General features: G+C 64.7%; 1 protein-coding gene and 1 long non-coding RNA gene across 4 annotated transcripts in view; one reads left to right on the top strand and one right to left on the bottom strand.

Moving 5' to 3' along the window:
- The window catches only part of WNT7B (Wnt family member 7B), a 47,114-nt gene extending 41,458 nt beyond the window's left edge, over positions 1 to 5,656 (bottom strand). Inside the window, exon 1 of one of the 3 annotated variants that reach the window (XM_079774584.1) lies at positions 5,083 to 5,656. In XM_079774584.1, coding sequence (XP_079630710.1) covers positions 5,083 to 5,178 — 96 coding nt within the window. In that variant the 5' untranslated portion in view covers positions 5,179 to 5,656. Of the gene's footprint in view, positions 1 to 1,172; positions 2,567 to 5,082 lie in introns of those variants that run through there. The other 2 variants (XM_079774585.1, XM_079774587.1) reach the window with 2 other exon arrangements.
- LOC307101556 lies at positions 3,441 to 15,675 on the top strand. Its single transcript, XR_013813691.1, has 3 exons — positions 3,441 to 4,317; positions 8,677 to 8,780; positions 14,657 to 15,675. It is a non-coding gene; the product is annotated as an uncharacterized lncRNA (long non-coding RNA).
- The last annotated feature ends 3,845 nt before the right edge of the window (positions 15,676 to 19,520 follow it).

Below are 19,520 nucleotides of genomic sequence, written 5' to 3'. Positions count from 1 at the left end.
CCGGCAGACCGCGGCCTCGCAGCATCTGGCTGTGGTTGCGAACTTTTGTTTCAAGATGCGCGACTATTTATAGAAGGAAAACTGGTAGGATAGTAATTTCCTAGGAGCTGGAGGAGGAATTGGCTGCATCGCTATTAAAAGGGGGTGGGGGCGCGGCCATTTATTAGAACTGCGGCCGCGTGGGGGGAGGGGCGGCGCGGGAGCGGGAAGGCCGCGGTAGGCGACCCCGGACGTGGCCCGCGTGTAAAGGAGGGGGAGGGGGAGGGGAGGGAGGCAGGGGCGGGAGGCAGCGCCGGCTCTGAGGTTTAATCAGTAGCATCCAGCTGAAATTCCCCCAAACGGCGGTTCCATAAATCAAACTTCTTTTTACATCGGAGGCCAGAGCATATGCGTCCCATTAGGAACCCAGCGAAGCCACCGCTGCGCCAACGTGCCCCTCGGCTCCCGGGGCCGGGCCGGGCCCTGCCTGGAGCTGCCCGGAGCCGGAGCCGGAGCCGGGCGATCGCTGGCCCGCCCGCCCGATGCACACGCGCGCCCACGCTCCGCGCAGCTGCCCGGGCCGGGACGCCGGGCGCACCGGGGCACACCTCGGTGGGAGCCGCACACGCTCACTCTGCTCCCCCTCACCCCCAGGTGAGGAGTGGGCAGGGATGGGCCAGGCCCCGCGCGGCGGAAGGCGCGAGAAGCCGCAGACTCGCAGGGCAACTTGGATGCTCTCTGCCTGGTGGGGAGCGGCGTGCACGTGTGCGCCCGTGTTCCGCGGGGGCGCGGGGGCGTGCGTGGGACTCTCTCCAAGGTGGCACCACAGTGTGGGCCGCGTGGGTGTCTATGGGGAGGGGGACAGCGCTGGTCCAGGACTCGGCTCGGGCGCAGGGCATCCCCGCCCCGCCCCAGAGCCCTCCGGTGCCTGCAGCCTGGCCTTGGGGGTGAATCGGGCCTCTGGGAAGCCACCTTTCCTCTAACCCGAAGCCACAGCGTCTCCCTGGCAAAGCTCCCCTCCCCGCCCCGTCCTCCACCTCGGGGCTTCGGCCGGCCAGGCGACCCAAAGCCCCCTACTTTGGCGCGCGCTGGGCACCGGTGCCCCGCCCAGGACTCCCTGCCTCGTTCCCTCCCCGGGCTCCCGCACTCGGGGCTGAGGAGGGAGGCCCGCCCGCCCGCCCCGCCGCACTCACAGGTAGCTGCCGCTGGACAGCAGGAGGAAGATCTGCGGGCAGTAGACGGAGAGCAGCGCGCTGCGCGGCGACAGCAGCAGCATGGTGGGCCGGCGCTCCCGGCGGGCTGGCAGGCCCCGCGGGCAGGGCGCCTGGGCCAGGGGCGGCCGGGGTCTCCGCGGCCCTCCCCGAGGTAGGGCGGCGGCGGCGGGCGCTAGGGACCCTGGCGTGCGGGTCCCTGCGCGGTGGTCTCCGGTGCCCCGCCGCCAGGGCTGCGCATCGCCCTGGGGCTGGAGCGCGGGGAGGGGGTGGGGCCGGCAGGGGACACCAGGGAGCCTCGGCCCCGACTGGACCTCCGTCCGTGGATCGGTCGGAACCGGCTCTGTCACTCGCTCGGCCTCACGTCTCCAAGTCTCCCGAGGCACGCCGCTGCCATTGGCCGCGCTGCCCCTACATCCGCCTCCCCGCGGGCGGGTGTTTTAAAGGGGAGGCTGACCCGAGCGCGCGGCGGGAGCCGCCCCCAGGGCTTGCCCAAACCGCCTTGGCTGGGACCCCTTCTCCGCAACTTGGGGAGCCACACAGCCCTGGCTGCGCTGGAGGGTGCACCTGGGGGGAGCGCCGGGGGTGGCCGCGCGGGGGCGTTGGCTCCCCGGGGCTGTGCTGCGCAGTGTGTGCCCGTGTGCATGTGCCTGCCTGTGCCTGGGCGCCGGCAGCAGCGTGGGCGCGCCCGTGGGGCGCAGGTGTGTGCACACACATGCACGGTGTGCGCCGTGCGCCCTGCAGGCCGGTGAGCCTGGCTGCGGGTCGCGGGCCCTCACGCTGCGGCCGGGCAGGGCTCACCTGTGCACATGCGCACTGGCGTCTGCAGGGTCGGCCTCCGAGTCTCTTGGGAGAGGCTCACAGTGGGCGCGCACCCCAACAGGTGCACAGAGCCCCGGCTCTGGCTCCCCCACTCCTGCTGCTGTCCCTGGGGGGATGGTGCAGTAAGAGGGGACACCCTTTCCGGGGAACCCTCTTCCAGTGACTTCCTTTAAGCCCAGAAACACGGGCTGAGTTCCACCTGCCATTGTCTGCCCAGCGTGGTGCACCCGGTGTCTCTCTAGATGCAGTGCAGCCCCTTTAAGCTGGGGCGAAGGCACAAAGCAGGCCGGGTGACAAGAAAAGAGAGGTCTCAGCAACATGGCGGGGAGGGGGGGGGATTTGGGGAATCCAGTCCTGCCCTCGGCCTCTCCCTCTGCGGAGACCCACCCCAGCATCCGGAGGGAGGGCTGCCTGTCCTCCTCATTCTTTGGGGTGCAGGGTTCTCTGGCCCCAAGGCCAGGCGGCAGGCCTGGAGCAGGGCTGGTCTTGGGACTTCGTGACCCTGATTCCCGGGGACAGAGGGGACCCAGACTTCAGTGCATCCTCCGGGCCCTGGCTTGGCCTCTTTGGGGCTGGAGCTCGAGGCTGCTCAGTCCCCAACTGAGAAACGGTGACTCCCCAAAGCCGATGGCTTTAGAATTGTGCAAATCCAAGGCACGTCTGGCCTTGGGACCCCCATCCCAAGGGATTGAGGGCCTAGTTCTCCATCCCTGCTGGTCTGGGACCCCTCCCAGCGGCTGAGACCTGCACTGGCTGAGGACCATGGGAGGGGGTACTGTGTGTGCACAGCTGTGGGCAGGCAGGCTGTGATCATGGAATATCCCAACACAGACCACCTCTCACACTCCGAGGCCCCCGGTGCACTATGGAGGCACCCCAGGGGCCTGCAGCGGCTGTGAGGTCTCGGGCATTAACAATAAGAAATGCTGGGCCGGTGTGAGGGGACACCCCCCCAGTCCCACACAAAGGCCCCCAGGACTAACCTTCACAGCGTCCAGGAAAGGAGGCGCTACTGTTACCCCATTTTTAAGATGAGGGCAGGTGGGCTGGGCGGTTAAAGAGCTCAGCCAAGGCCACTGGATGAGGGGTGTGGGGGGCACTGCCCACCCAACCTCAACCTCAAAGCACAGGGCTCCCAGGTCATTTAACCCCTGAGGTGCGGGGGGGGGGCGGGGGGGGCTCCTCCTCCCTCTTCCCCCTTCCCCCCTCCCCCACAAGATCAAGGACGGGAGGGGGAGCTGGTGGCAGGGGCTGAGCCCCCCTTGGGCCCTTAGTGGGTCCCACAGTGTCCCTCTGGGTCTCCCTGCTCTCCAGGAAGGAGAGTGTGTGTTTTGGGGGCGCCGGGAGGATGTTCCACTCCAGGTTCCTTGATGGGAGCGGAGGGCAGGGCCCAAGCCCGCCGGCGCTCTCTGCATGCCCAGGGCTGGCGCGTGCCTGGGTGCACAGGCTGGGTCTCCCAGGCCCCCTGCCCCCCCTCCACCACCACCACCCAGGTCAGATGGCCAGAGCGCAGTCCTGTTTGCAGAGGGGCAGGAGGCTCATGGTGTGTGTGTGAGCCCAGGCTGGGCACTGAGGGGGGGGGTGCGGGGTGCCGCACGGAGCCCTTCCTGGGAGCGGTTCTCGGGGCTCCCGTGGGGGAAGGGGTGCTGGGAAGGTGCTCCGCGGAGGCCAGAGCCAGCTCCGTGCCAGCTCTGCCCCTCGCTCTCCTGGCCTTCCTCGCTGGGTGTCCGAATCCTTAAACACAGAGAGCCAGGGAGGGCGCGGCCTGGGTGCTGAGCAGCGGGCTGGGGGGGGGGGGGGCTCATTAGGGGTGCCCATTACTTTGGGGGGCACAGAGAGAGTAACCGCAGGGGCTGCTGGAGAGTCCAGAGAGCGGTCTCCCTCCCCACCCCACCCCACCCGCACCCCCAGCAGGCTCCCTGCGCGAACTTGCACCTCCATAAACACACAGCCCGGGACGGAGCCTACACGCAGACCCAGCGGAACCCAGGCCGGGACAGACGGCTTCCGTCCTGCCGGCTGGCCGGCCTCAGTTTCCCCAGCTGTGACACGCCGGAGGGGCCGAGGGCGACAGGGCTCTCCGCCCGCGGCACCGGGTGGGAGGGCCCTCCCTCCGGGCGGGTCGGGTCGCAGCTTTGCCCCCCGCCGGGACCCGCCCGCCTCCGGCTGCCGGCGGCGCACAGTAGGCGCGCTGGGAGCGGCGGGTGCGGGGCCTGGGCGCCCCCGGCGAGTGCTCCGCTCCCCCCGCCCCCCCTTCGAGCGAGGCCGAGACGGAGTCTGTCTAAGGGAGATCGCAGCTCAACAGGTAAGGACTCGGCGGCTTCAGGAATGTGGAAATACGACTCGGAGCAGCTACCGCCGCGAGCGCGGCCCGCCGGGCGCCCGCCCGCCCGCCCGCCCGGCCGCTCCAGGGGGAGCGCGGCGAGAGGGGGCCGGGCCCAGGGCCCCGGGAGGGCGGGGGCGCGGAGCCCGGACCGAGCCCGAGGCGGCCCGGGCGGCCGCGCGGCCCATCCCGAGCCAGCAGGACGAGTTGTCAAGGGAATTTCAACACGTCCGGGTGATGGATAGAGACGGAGGGCCGTGGCGGGTGCACCGGCCTGCGCGCTCGCGGGCGGGGTGCGCGCCCCCCGCGCGCTGGGGCCTCCCGAACCGCCCGACGCGCCCCCGCCCCCCGCCCCGGCGCGCCCTCCGGGCGGCGAGCGCTCGGCCCGGGCTCAGCGCCCGGCGCAGCCCGGGGGAGGGAAGGCGCGTCCCACCCCCGGGGCCTGGAGCCCAAACAGGTGGAAGTACGCGCCGGGCACGCTCGCCGCTACCCGCCAGCCCGCCCGCGGCCGCCGCGCGCCTGCCCTCCGCCTCCAGCCCCGGGCTGGGCGCCCCTCGCCAGGACCCACCGCTCAGGGCTCGGCTGCGTCCTGGCTCGGCTTGGGCGAGGAGCCAGCACCAGGCCGGCCCCGGGTCCTGGAGAGCCGCCCAGGGCCCACGCCGGTCCCGGCGTTCCCGCGAGGAGACCCCGGAGGCGGCTCCCGCGGCGGCCCGTCCCCGGCCGCGGCCCGTCCCCGGCGTTACTCACCCGAGCTTCACGTAGAGGACGCCAAAGCAGAGAAACACGTAAAAAATCCACTTGCGGAAGTTTCTGTGCATGATCCAGGGCGGGGGGCTGCGCCATAAACAGCGGCGGCGGAGGGGCGCGCGGGCGGGCGGCGGGGCGGCGGGGCGGGGGCCTGGCGGACCGCGCTCAGCCGGCGCTGCGGCTCCGGCGGCGGGCGAGGCGCGGGCACTGGGCGCGCGCTGCCACCATGGTGAGCCGGGGCGCCGCCGCCGGGGCCGGGGGAGTGACCTGGGCGCGGGGCGCAACCTCGCAGCCCGACTGAGCGGCCGCGGAGCCCCACGAGCGCCGGCGGGGACCCGGGCCCGGGCCCGAGAGCGGCGGCGGGGCTGGCGCTGCCTGTCCTGGGCGCAGCCGCCTGGGGCCGTGCGCGCCTCGCCGAGCGCCTCGGCGGCCAATGTGTCCGCACTTGTCGGCCTCCCCAGGTGACTCGCGGCCCCGGCAAACGAGCTGCGAGGGAGCGAGCGCGCCCCAGGTAGGAGGATCCGCCTCCCGCCCGCCCTCCTCGCTCGCTGCGCGCTCTCTCTCCCTCGCTCCCCGTCTCTCCCCTCCCTTTTCTCCTCCCTCCCCCGTGACACACAGACGCATCCACCCCCCACCCCCTCCCCAGGCCGGCTCCCTCCCGACTGTCCTGCTGGGACGGGGCTGGGGGAGGGAGATTGGGGGCGGGGGGGGCACGGGGGAGGGCGCGGCTCGGAAGAGACACCTGCGCGGGGCTGGCGGCCTCTGCGCCGTGGGATGGGGGTGGGGCGGGGGCCGGGAACGGACGGACAGTACAGACCGTGGCGGCCACTCAGCCTCCGGTTTCTGGTGGGGGAGGGGGAGACCCCCAGCCATACCTTGGTCCTGGCGCCCCCCCTCCCCCAGCACCGGGTCCCCCGGGGCCACACCCTTGGCCCGCAGCAAGGCCTTCCGCAGACCTGGATCCAGCTCCCCCTCCAGCACCTGTCAGCACTGCTGCCTCCGGGCGGGGCGGGAGGGACCGGCGCGGCCAGATGGGGGGGGGGGGGGCTCAGGTGACCTGGGGAGCCCCTCTACTAAGTTTTCCATGATCGAGACGATTGGGGGACATGGGGGCGCTTCCCAGACTCGGAGGGGAACTCCAGCTCAGGGGTCCCTGCCTCCCCTCCCCAGCCCCTGGCCCCTCCGGTCCGGGATCCCCAGTGCGGGGCTGGAGAGCGGGAGGTCAGACCGGCGGGGCCTCACACACCTGGAGCGGCCTGGCGGGGCCCGGGCTGGAGTGAGGGGCCTGCTCAGCTGAAACCCTCGCTGTTGGGGGGGGGGGGGGGGGCAGGGACAGCGACCAGGAGCCTAACCCCGGGCCTGGCTAGGCCCCCTCCTGCTCCCCGGCGAGTGGATGGAGCCGCGGAGAGCTGAGTCCCCTGGGACCAACTGGGACCCAGACTCACCAGGGTGGGAGTATTGGGGGGCGGGGGTGGGGGTGCTGCAGTCACCCTGGGTCCCACCCAGCCAAGCTCAGGCAGGGACCTGGAGCCCAGAGCCGCCCTCCCCGCCCCCTGCAGTCCCCGGCGACCCCGGCCCCTGATCCCCTCTTAATCCCTCAAATCCCCTGAGCCTTTGCCATGACCCGGGCGGGCGCGGGCCATGCCGGCCCCTCGATCAGAGCGGGGCCTGCAGCTGGGCAGAGCCGGCAGGACGCGGTGTCCCCAGACGCACGGGAGTTGGAGACAATCACAGGCAGGGAAACTGAGGCACAGAAATACGTGCAATGACCGCAGCAGCCTCACCCCCCGCGTCCCCTGCGGAACAGAAGGCGGAACTCTGGAGACTGGAGGGTCAGGGCCGAGCCCTCGGGGTCCGCAGCCGGAGCGGGTCGGCGGCGGGTAGGGAGCGTCGGAGGAGCTCGGACCCGCGGGCCGAGGCTGCCACCTGGCGGCCACTGCGGGCTCAGACGCGGGGCCGCGGGGGCGCCCAGGCCTGGGGTCGCGGGCCACCCGGCCTCCCGGGGACTTGCAGGCGGGCGGTGTCCCCACCCTGGCACCGCGTCCGCGGCCCCCCCCGCCCCCCGCCCCCCGCCGCCGTCGTCCTCCGCCTCCTGCTCGTTCATGGGGCGAATCCTCGGGAGCCGTGGGTCTGCGGCGCGGCTTGGAGAACCACGCCGTGGGGCCTCCTCCCACCTCCGGCCTCGGCCAGCCCCAGGCCCGGGATGCAGGGACCCCCATCGCCCACCCTTGTCCCCTCCAGATCGACTCTGGAGGGTTGGGGCCGGGAGGTGAGAGGGTGACCGTCCGCGGGCGGGACACCGGGTTGGTTCACGATCTCAGCTACGCGGCGTCCTGCTGCCCCCTGCCGGCGGCGGGAGGGAACGGCCGGGCCAGGTTCAAGGACCACTCAGGGGACCTGCTCCCCTCACCGGGCTGTTTCCCTCTGGCCTATGTGCATGCATACATGCACGCATGCACCCATACATGCATACATGCAGGGAGCAGACGCAGCTGCCTGCGTTCCCAGGGCTAAATCCAGAGCTGCAGGGCTGCGTGACCCCACCTGTCCCTCCTCCCAAATGGGACTGCAGCTCTCCTCCCCCTGAGCAGGAGGGGCCGGTGTCGGGTCCAAGGTGCCACATGTTTAAGGCGGGAAGGATCGGGCGGAAGGAAGGAGAGGGGTCCCTTCTGCCAGGGATGGGGCTCCGGTTCCCACTCAATAAGGACACAAGCCAGTGCCCCAGAGGCAGCAGTCTCCAGAGTGAGGGCACCCTAGGGACCCCGGATGGGTCTTAGGCACCTTTGGGCCCAGCAGGGCAAAGTTCCCAACGTCTGCGGCTCGTGTTTCCTCGTCTCCATGCGGGGGGACTAGAACCCCGCAGCCCCTGAGCAGAGCCCCCTGCAGCAGAGGGATGAGCTGACCGAGAGCAGACGGCGGGCACTCAGTCAGTGCGGGTCCAGCCTGGCACCACCTGGCCCCTGCCTGTCCCTCCTCGGCCTCATCACAGGCCCTGGTCCTCTCCTCTCTGTCGCCTGGTCTTTCCTTTTGTCACTTGGACACATTAAGCCAGCTCCTGCCCCAGGGCCTTTGCACACGTTGTCCCTTCAAGTGCAGTGCTGTCCCCGGTTCTGTGAGGCCCCAGCTCACATGCCCCACATCAGAGGGCCCTCACATTCCTCCCTCACAGTGCTCCCTGGTGTTCTGTATCATGACACTTTACTGTCCCCCTGGTGACACGGAAGGCAAAACCTGTCATTATCTGTGTCCTGTCCATCGCCCGTCGGTAAGCTCCATGGGGACCACCTCCTTGTCTGTTTTGGTTCCCGCTCTGTCCCCAGGGGGTAAGGTCGAACCTGGCACATAGTAAGTGCTCAATAAACCGTTGGTGGGCGAATGAATGGTTTCCCAGGAGGCCGCTGGCATCCAGGGCCTGCCATGTTGCAAACGACCAGGGACCTGACAGGGACTCCTTTGAACCTTGAGTTTGACCTCAGCCACCGCCCCCAGCATCCAGCACACCCTCTGCTGGCTGCCTTTCTCCCACCCCCCTCTTGCTCCTTGTCTCTGGCTTCATTGACAAGCATTTCCTGTGCCCCCCAAATCTCTACTCAGGTTACACCAGGCGTGTATGGAGCCCCTTCCAGATGAGGAGCACGTGCTTGCCTGGTGGACCTCAGGCAGCCTTGTGAAATGATGCTGCTAAACCCATTGCACAGGTGAGGAAACTGAGGCAGAGAAGGAAGGGCTTGGCCGAGGTCACACAGTTGGCGGAGCTGGGATTGGAGCCCAGGCCCACGGGGCCCAGAGCTGGGCTTCTCTCACGTCACTCTCAGCCTCCGGGGAGGCGGGGCCTGAGCCTCAGGGGAAGTGGAGCCCCCAGTTCAGGGGGGACACTGGGTGTGGTGCGAGCAGAGGACGAGGCCATGAGGACCCACTGGGTGAAGCCCAGGGGCAGTGAGGTCCCTGAGGGGGCCCTGGAGAGGAATGGCGGCGCAGGGGTCAGAATTCTAAATGGCCCCCAAGATTAAGGTGACCAGATTTTAACATTGGTAAAGCGGGACACCATTGACCGGGGGGGGGGGGGTCCTTTTTTTAAAAAAATATATTTTATTGATTTTTTACAGAGAGGAAGAGAGAGGGATAGAGAGTTAGAAACATCAATGAGAGAGAAACATCGATCAGCTGCCTCTTGCACACCCCCTACTGGGGATGTGCCCAAAACCAAGGTACATGCCCTTGATTGGAATCGAACCTGGGACCCTTGAGTCCGCAGGCCGACGCTCTATCCACTGAGCCAAACCGGTTTCGGCCCGGGGGTGGGGGGGGGTGTGGGGGGGTTCTTGATTAAAAATTTGGTCTATATTGTAATCGCTTTTGGTTTTTTTAATAAAAGGAAATTCACTTCTTAGCTCATCGTTGAATTTGCATCCTCTTTTCATACTCATTATGTTAAAAATCTAAAAAAAATAATTTAAAATTATATTATAAATTATTATATACATGTTGCTTAAAAACACAGTAAGTAGGTACATAATTACATGAACATATTTTATTGTTAGTTTATAAATTAAATTAATTTGATTGTTATAAAGTAACTATATTTTAAAAATTATTTTAATCCTATATTTCTTTCTAAATAATAACAATACTAACTTGTATTATTTTTCCTCTGAATTTGCCGTAACGTAAGTCGTAAGTGTCACTTTCAAGGCCGGCACTAGACTTTTTGCCGCCACTATAAAATATAAATAATATGAGTACTGTCTGCTAAATTCAAGAAAATTTATGTATTTATGAAATAAATAAATAATTACTTACCTAAATTATCTGAATAGCTGATTTGTAATGACATCACTTCTTTAACTAGCTTACTAGCACGAAGTACGATGTGTATCGTCTGAGAGACAGTTACAAAATGTTTTCGTCGTTGCCAATCCCAAAAAATGCCATTGTTCATTAAGTCCAAACAATGGTGGTCGAATTCTAACAACCGATCAACAATGCGAACTTTGATAAGCAGTTCTCGATAATCAGTTCTCAACAATTATTTGTTATTATTAAAGTTTAACATTATAAAATTAACAAAAATAATATAAAACTCATATCCTGGCTAAATAGCCACATGGCTGCCGAAAATCGTATATTCCCTTCCCGTTCTCCCGCCGTTCCCTAGCTTGTCATACATTCTTTCCAAAAATCGGGACTTTTTTAAAACGCCGCGGGACGCGGGACAAATTGTTAAAAATCGGGACTGTCCCGCCAAAAGCGGGACGTCTGGTCACCTTACCCAAGATGCCCTGCCCTGACCCTGGGACGGGATGTGGTGATGCGAGGCCCGTGAACATGTGTCACGTGGCAAAGGAAGTGATCACGTGACTGATCAGCTGACTTTGAGCTCATCATAGGGGGGTTAGCCAGTGGGCCTGGCCCAATCACATGAGCCCTTTATTTCTTTTAAAATATGTTTCTATTGATTTTAGAGAGAGAGGATGGGAGAGGGAGGGAGAGATAGAAACATTGATAGGCCCAGCCGGTGTGGCTCAGTGGTTGAGCATCAACCTATGAACCAGGAGGTCACGGTTAGATTTCCCCGTCAGGGCACATGCCCGGGTTGCGGGGTCGACCCCAGTGTGGGGCGTGCAGGAGGCAGCCAATCAATGATCATCTCTCATCATTGATGTTTCTATCTCTCCCTCTCCCTTCTTCTCCGAAATCAATAAAAATATGTTTTAAAAAGAAAAGAAACACTGATGAGAGAGAATCATCCATCAGCTGCCTCCTGCACGCCCCCAACTGGGGATCAAGCCCACAGCCCGGGCCTGTGCCCTGACCGGGAATCGAACTGTGACCTCCTGGTTCATGGGTTGACCCTCCACCACGGAGCCACGCCGGCCGGGCACGTGAGTCCTTTAAAAGCAGAGTGTGCTTTGGCTCATGGCAGAGGGGTAGTCAGAGAGACTCAGAGAGTAAGGTGGACGTGCCCGTGCCAGCTTCAAAGGCGGCGGGGACCTCGCGGTGAGGAGTCCAGGGGGCACCCGGGAGCCGAGAGCCACCCCGTCCGACAGCCAGCAAGGACATGGGGACCTCAGTTCTGTAGCCGCAGGCCCTGCCTCTGCCCCAAGGAGCCTGGATCCTTCCCAGCCCCGGTGAGGGGCGCCTGGTCTCGGGGACCCTGAGCAGAGCCCCCTGCGGGACATGCTGCCTCTGGCCCGGGAGCCCAGGCGTGTGCGAGCGGAGCCCCCGGCGATAGAAGACACACACAGTCCGATCTGGGCGCGCAGCCTTCGGGGCAGGAATCCAGGGGACGGACCGGCTGCTGGCGCTGAGGGCGTGGAGCCCAGGGCAGACTCTGGGAGCAGACCCGGGTTTAGGGGCGCTGGGAGCCATGGAGGGCTTGAGAGGCGGCTGGATGGAGTGTCTCCCGCTTGCCGGCCGGCTGGCTCCTGGGATCCCCCGGGCGCCCTGGGGAGGGGCCGCGAGGGTGCGCCCGGCCCCCCGGCCCCTTGGACACGTGCACACGCGGCTGAAGGTTCTGAGTCCACATCCCAGACCCGCTTCGTGCGCGAGGTCTTCCGCGTCCCCTTGGGGTTCCCAGCCCCCTGAGGGGCAGGGCCCGCGTGCGGAGGGGTGGCTCCCATGGGAGGCGCAGGGCACCCTCCGGTGAGACAGACCTGGAGCCCACCCAGGGGAAGAGGTCGTGGGAGATGGAGGAGTTCCGGGGGAGCCTGAGAGAGCCTCCGGGGAGCCCCCCCACCGCCCTCGGGGCCAAGGCCTCCCCCAGGAAGGGACCGCCTACAGGCCACCCCCAGAGCTGGGCGCGACTCCACAGGCACCCTGGAGCCCCAGGACCCAGCGTGGGTGCACCCAGAATACACCCTCTGACCTCTGACCTCTGGCCTCCCTGGGGGTTATGGCTCCAGGAGGAGAAGCATCAGGTGGAGGCTCAGGGCCGCCTGGTGAGAACTTGCTGTTTGGCTCTGAGGTGCCAGGGGCTGCGGAGGGGAGGGTCGTTGCCTTGGTGACTGGCTTGCCCTCCGCCTTGTCCCAGCTCTCAGTGGGGGCCATCGCCCCAGGTGCCAGGAGCCGGAGGGGCACAGCAGCCCGCCAGCCCCGGGAGAGACGCCCCCTCTGCTGCGTCCACGTCACCCTCCGGGGTGAGGGTTGCTGTTCTCGCCGCCAGGGGCACCTGCCTGACCACGAGCCCTGAAGCCAGAGGGCCGGCAGCACAGGCTGGGGGGGGGGGGGGGGGAGAGCGGGGGACAGGCCGGCCGCGCACCTGCTCAGGCGTCTGGTCACAGGGTGAGCTGCTCCCACTGCCTGCAAACCCGCCTGCTCCGCTGGGATAGAGCAAAGCCTCCCCAGAGCAAGGCACGCAGGGAAATGTGCCCGGGACCCCTCGGCCTGCAGCGGAGTCCCCCCTGACGGCCCAGGCCACCACCTGCCCCAGAGAGCCACAGGGTGGTGATGGCCGGAAGTGGTCCCGAGTCAGTCCTGCCTCTGCGCCCCTCCCTGCTGTCCCCCACCTGGACGCTCCCCTCTCCTCCCCTCCCCTCTCTCTCCTCCCATCTCCCCTCCCCTCCCCTTCCCTCCCCCCTCTCCCGTGCTCAGTGGACTTGGACACTGGCCTGCGGAGCCCTGAGGCTGGGCCCCGCCAGGAGGGACGCTGAGAGCCAGGCCGAGGCCTTGGACGTGTCCCCGCGAGGGCTCGAGGCTGGGCCGGGGCCGCCCACCTGCGCCGAGGCTCCTCACCCGCGGCTCCAGGGGCACCCGGCCCTCGTCCTCTCGGTGCTGGGTGCTGTGCTGGGCGCTGCAGGGGGCGTGGCCTCCACCCACTAAGTGCCTGTAACACACACACCACTCGCCCAGGTGCGGCCACCCACCGTGTTCCAGGCACTGAGAACCGGCTCTGGCTGTGAGGCGCGGTTCTGTGTGTGGAGGGGACGGGTCTGTCTTCTTGCGTGGACATCCCCAGGACGCGGCCTGGTCTCCTGGGTCTGCCGGGCTCTAGTGGGATCACGGGCACGCCTGAGCTCCCGCATGGGGGAGCAGAGAAGTCCAAACAAGAAATTTCCCTTTGCCCTAACGGTGTGGCTCAGTGGATAGAGCGTCGGCCTGAGGACTCAAGGGTCCCAGGTTCGATTCCGGTCAAGGGCATGTACCTTGGTTTCGGGCACATCCCCAGTAGGGAGTGTGCAGGAGGCAGCTGATCGATGTTTCTCTCTCCTCGATGTTTCTAACTCTCTGTCCCTCTCCCTTCCTCTCTGTAAAAAATCAATAAAATATATTTTTTTAAAAGAAATTTCCTTTTAAGCCAGTGACACGGCATCCACATCCCTCTGCCCGCACCCCACTGACGCCTCCCCTGCCCACACCCCACTGACACCACCCCTGCCCGCACCCCACTGACACCACCCCTGCCCGCACCCCACTGACACCACCCCTGCCCGCACCCCACTGACACCACCCCTGCCCGCACCCCACTGACACCACCCCTGCCCGCACCCCACTGACACCACCCCTGCTCGCACCCCACTGACGCAGCCCAGCCTATGGCCCCGCGCAGCTGCTCTGGGGCTGGGAACCCTGGTCACAGCTGGGTGCCGGCCGGGGCCGCTCCCACTGGACAGAACAGGCGGCACCCAGACACCAAGCGGGGGACGGGGACGATGGATGGTGGAGGAAAACTGGCAGCTCCTCACATCCCTGTAGATGCCAGTCCCCTCCCCGGTCCTCCCCACACGCCCGACCCCCCCCCCACACACTACTCACTATTCTTTTCTTTTTTTTTAATATATTTTATTTATTTTTTACAGAGAGGAAGGGAGAGGGATAGAGAGATAGAAACATCGATGGGAGAGAAACATCGAGCCCTAGCCGGTTTGGCTCAGTGGATAGAGCGTCGGCCTGTGGACTGAAGGATCCCGGGATCGAGTCTGGTCAAGGGCACATGCCCAGGTTGCAGGCTCAATCCCCACTGGGGGTTTGGGGGGGGCATGCAGGAGGCAGCCGATCAATGATCCTCTCTCATCATGGATGTTTCTCTCTCTCTCTCCCTTTCCCTTCCTCTCTGAAATCAATAAAAATATATTAAAAAAAAAAAGGGGGGGGGAGAGAGAAACATCGATCAGCTGCCTCCTGCACACCCCCTACTGGGGATGTGCCTGCAACCAAGGTACATGCCCCCGACCGGAATCGAACCTGGGACCCTTCAGTCCGCAGGCCGACGCTCCATCCACTGAGCCAAACCGGTTAGGGCTCTATTCACTATTTTTATGGGCCCTCCAGGCCTTCGCTTCTACCGCTCCTGGTCTAGAGGGGGCGGACCGAGCTCCGTGGCTTAGTCCAGGAGACCTTGCCCCCAAGGCCAGCTCCTGCTGACCTGCCAGCCATCCCACAGCGCCATGTGATCCACGCGAGCTGTATGCGGCCCCACGAAGGCCGTGCCTCCGGCTCCCGCACACGTAGTTGTCTTCTTTAAGCGTTCTTCCCAATACATCAGTCAGCTCTAATGAGGTTTGACCGCATAGTGTAGCAAAACTCAAAAAAGCAGTTCTTAACTACGATTAATGTGTGCGTTTCTTTCCCATAACAGATGTCTGCCGGTGGTCTTGATCCGCCATCTAGAAGGGGTCAGGAATGTGGAGAAGGCGCTGCTGTGTGTAAATTAAATAAGAGTCCAGAGACGAAACATAATTTCGGAAGGCATTTCGGGGGCCAGAGGAGCCTGGCTGAAGAAACCAAGTTCCCTTGTCTCAGGAACCCTTGCTTTTTATTAACACAAACTGTCCTAAGGCAAAGTAAACATACACTTCAAAGGCCAGGGTTCAGTACCCAGAACCCATTGTCAGATTGGAAGAATTACCTCCGGCTGTTCAGGTGTTTGGCCAGCAGGAGGCAATAACATGTAGATTAAGATGCCCTCGGCTGTCTGGCAGCAAGCCATCATTTTTGCATCCTTTTCAGGTTTGGGGAAATGCCCTCAGCCATCTCCAGATGATTCAGCCCTGCTGACCTGCTGGAACTGGCTTCCGGCAGATGTCCAGAGGTAGATACGAAACCAGGGCTTGTATAAAGGCCACACAGGTCATCAGGGACCCAGGCTCCTGCCAGCTTGTTGCTCTGCCTTCCAGAGCACGCGGCCCTTCACCTCAGAGTCCTAGATGGCTGCTGGAGGCCTGCCCTCACCGTTGCTCTCCAGGCCGCTGGGCAGAAGAAGGACGAATAAGGGCCTGCCTCGCCCCGTTCCTGAACACGCCCACTTAATTCTCATTGGCCAGAACCGGGTCACATAGGCAGATCTCGCTGCAAGGAAGGCTGGGAAACGCACCACACCCAGCTAGAATTGGAGCTCAGATAGGGAAGTGCATATTGGGGCGCACAATCACCCACTTCTCCCCATCCCGTGATCTGCTCAGGTGGCCCTGTCCTGGATCCACCCAGCCTGTGGACCACGGATGGTTCAGCCTCTTCGCTGGGGGCTCAGCTGGGCCCCAGCCCGAAGCCAGGCCCCAACGGCTGTGCTGAAGGAGCACAGGGGCAGGTGGACACCCCGCCTTCCCGCCTTCAGCCAGCCCTGCGCATAGAGTATTGAGCCGTAGCCGGTTTGGCTCAGTGGATAGAGCGTTGGCCTGCGGACTCAAGGGTCCCGGGTTTGATTCCCGGTCAGGGCACATGCCTGGGTTGTGGGCTTGGTCCCCAGTGTGGGGTGTGCAGGAGGCAGCCGGTTAATGATTCTCATCATTGATGTTTCTATCTCTCTCTCCCTCTCCCTTCCTGTCTGAAATCAATAAAATATATATATATATATATATATATATATATATATATATATATATATATATATATATATATATATATATATATTTTAAAGAAAGAGTGTTGAGTAAAGCCAGCTGCTGGCTGATCTGACTGGGCCCGGCCTGGGCGGTGCAGGGAGAGGGCCATTGAGGACGGCAAGCACGTACATTTCCTCTCATGGTCACTCCGCCTCATGCATTTTTCATGCCTCTTAGGCCTCAGGGAGGGCTGGCCGGTCAGCTGGGGAGGGGAGCTCATTTCTGAACCAGGTACGAAGCGGGTTAACTGTCTGAAATGTAGTTACATCTGCAGCCGTAATCCCATTTGCCAGATGGGTCTCCCGAAAGCAATGGGTGTCTGCTCTGTCTCAGAGCCCCGGCCCCAGGGCTGAGGGTGGCTGCACGACCCCCACCCCGGTGACTCAGGGCAGCAAACCCTGACTCAGGGCAGAGCACCTGCGAGCCGCTGGCTTTGAGGGCGGGAGGATTGCGGCCCCGGCTCCGGGGGCAGGACGGCAGGGTCACCCAGGGGCCAAGCAAGGGCCGGAAGCCAGCGTGGTGGCCCCCGCATCCAAGGGGGTCCCCTGGGTTCTTGACTGCACCCCGCCATGGCTACAGCAGCCACTCCAGCGCTGGATGCATGGCCCGGGGTCCCCGCTCTGGCCACACGGCCTTCCTTTCGCACCCGTTGGTCCCAGGGAGGCGCAGAGCCGCAGGGAGGTGGCTCACAGACCAGGCCTCCTCAGGACCCCGCCCTGGGGGCTCCTCATCTAGAGGCACAGACCCCAGAGGGCGGCACCCGGGTCGGGCAGGTGGCCGTAGTCCTGGCCCAGAAAAGGCCATTGTGTGGCACAAGCTCTGGGCCTCGGTTTGCTCAGCTGTGAAATGGGAGGTTGCCAGCCACACTGAGGCCGTGGCCAGCGCTGGTGCCGTTAGCCTTGTCTGCACAGCCCACGGCGGGAATGAATGAGCAAAGAGGTGATGGACCGGCCGTGCCCCTGGGGCGCTCCCTGCCGCCCACCCTCCACTCAGGGTCCAACAGAGGAACGCAGGCTGCTCAGAGCCGGGTGCCCAAGGACCCCGGAGGCTCCAGCCTTCAGAGCTGGTTGGCCCGGCCTCTCCTCACACTCCTGGTGGGACTGGGAGGAGCCTTTCCTCCCAGGAGCCTCCACGGGGAGGCTTAAGAAGGCAGGGTCTGCCCTGGCTGGGTGGCTCAGTGGTTGGGGCACCATCCAAGCACCGAAGGGTCAGGGCACATACCCAGGTTGAGGTTCCATCCCTGGTCGGGTTGCATGTGGGAGGCAACCGATCCATGTTTCTCTCTCTCTGTGCCTCTCCCTGCCTCTCTATCAGTGAAAGGAAAACAAACCGCATCCTCTGGTGAGGGTTAAACAGAAGCCGGTCTGCCCTGGCCGGTGTGGCTCAGTGGATAGAGCGCCAGCCTGCAGACTGAACGGTCCCGGGTTCGATCCCGGCCAAGGGCACAGGCCCGGGTTGTGGGCTCGATCCCCAGTAGGGGGCGTGCAGGAGGCAGCCGATCAGTGATTCCGTCATCATTGATGTCTCTCTCTCCCTCTCCCTTCCTCTCCGACATCAATAAAAATACAAACAAGAAGCGGGTCTGCAGTGCCAGGTGGGAGGCAGCTCTGTAGGCCGCACAGCTGGCTCCCGGCTCACACGGACCCAGCGGAAAGGGGGGCGCAGGTCTGGGGGCAGGGACTGTGACTCTGAGCCTCGGTTTCTCCACTGGGGACCCTGGCCCTCCTGAGCTGTCAGAAGCATGACCCCCAGCTGGGGCCTGGCACTGAGGGAGGGAGCAGGTGACCAGGCCTCAGCCCTCTCCTCCAGGGGGGCCCTGTGGAAGGACAAGGGGGGTGCTGAGAGCAGAGCCCAGCCTCTGGGAGAGTGGGTCCCGCTGACACACACACCCCTACACCCCCTGACCCCCCACAGAGCACACTGCAGCTCCCACCCCCCCTACACCCCCTGACCCCCCACGGAGCACACTGCAGCTCCCCACCCCCTACCCCTACACCTCCCTGACTCCCCACGGAGCACACTGCAGCTCCCGATCCCCCTACACCCCCTGACCCCCACAGAGCACACTGCAGCTCCCACACCCCCTACCCCTACACCCCCTGACCCCCACGGAGCACACTGCAGCTCCCCACCCCCCCTACCCCTACACCCCCTGACCCCCACGGAGCACACTGCAGCTCCCCACCCCCCCTACCCCTACACCCCCTGACCCCACGGAGCACACTGCAGCTCCCCACCCCCTACCCCTACACCCCCTGACCCCCCACGGAGCACACTGCAGCTCCCCACCCCCCCTACCCCTACACCCCCTGACCCCCACGGAGCACACTGCAGCTCCCCACCCCCTACCCCTACACCCCCTGACCCCCCACAGAGCACACTGCAGCTCCCCACCCCCTACCCCTACACCCCCTGACCCCCCACAGAGCACACTGCAGCTCCCCACCCCCCTACCCCTACACCCCCTGACCCCCCACAGAGCACACTGCAGCTCCCCACCCCCTACCCCTACACCCCCTGACCCCCCACAGAGCACACTGCAGCTCCCCACCCCCTACCCCTACACCCCCTGACCCCCCACAGAGCACACTGCAGCTCCCCACCCCCTACCCCTACACCCCCTGACCCCCCACAGAGCACACTGCAGCTCCCCACCCCCTACCCCTACACCCCCTGACCCCCACGGAGCACACTGCAGCTCCCCACCCCCCCTACCCCTACACCCCCTGACCCCCACGGAGCACACTGCAGCTCCCCACCCCCCCTACCCCTACACCCCCTGACCCCCACGGAGCACACTGCAGCTCCCCACCCCCCCTACCCCTACACCCCCTGACCCCCACGGAGCACACTGCAGCTCCCCACCCCCTACCCCTACACCCCCTGACCCCCACGGAGCACACTGCAGCTCCCCACCCCCCCTACCCCTACACCCCCTGACCCCCACGGAGCACACTGCAGCTCCCCACCCCCCCTACCCCTACACCCCCTGACCCCCACGGAGCACACTGCAGCTCCCCACCCCCTACCCCTACACCCCCTGACCCCCACGGAGCACACTGCAGCTCCCCACCCCCTACCCCTACACCCCCTGACCCCCACGGAGCACACTGCAGCTCCCCACCCCCCCTACCCCTACACCCCCTGACCCCCACGGAGCACACTGCAGCTCCCCACCCCCCCTACCCCTACACCCCCTGACCCCCACGGAGCACACTGCAGCTCCCCACCCCCTACCCCTACACCCCCTGACCCCCACGGAGCACACTGCAGCTCCCCACCCCCTACCCCTACACCCCCTGACCCCCACGGAGCACACTGCAGCTCCCCACCCCCCCTACCCCTACACCCCCTGACCCCCCACAGAGCACACTGCAGCTCCCCACCCCCTACCCCTACACCCCCTGACCCCCACAGAGCACACTGCAGCTCCCCACCCCCCTACCCCTACACCCCCTGACCCCCACAGAGCACACTGCAGCTCCCCACCCCCTACCCCTACACCCCCTGACCCCCACAGAGCACACTGCAGCTCCCCACCCCCTACCCCTACACCCCCTGACCCCCACGGAGCACACTGCAGCTCCCCACCCCCTACCCCTACACCCCCTGACCCCCACG

Source organism: Cnephaeus nilssonii (assembly GCF_951640355.1).
Source record: "Cnephaeus nilssonii genome assembly, chromosome: 6".
In the NCBI taxonomy this organism is placed as follows: Eukaryota; Metazoa; Chordata; class Mammalia; order Chiroptera; family Vespertilionidae; genus Cnephaeus; species Cnephaeus nilssonii.
The sequence above is the reverse complement of the archived record's forward strand: the minus strand, read 5'-3'. Positions and strand labels throughout refer to the sequence as shown.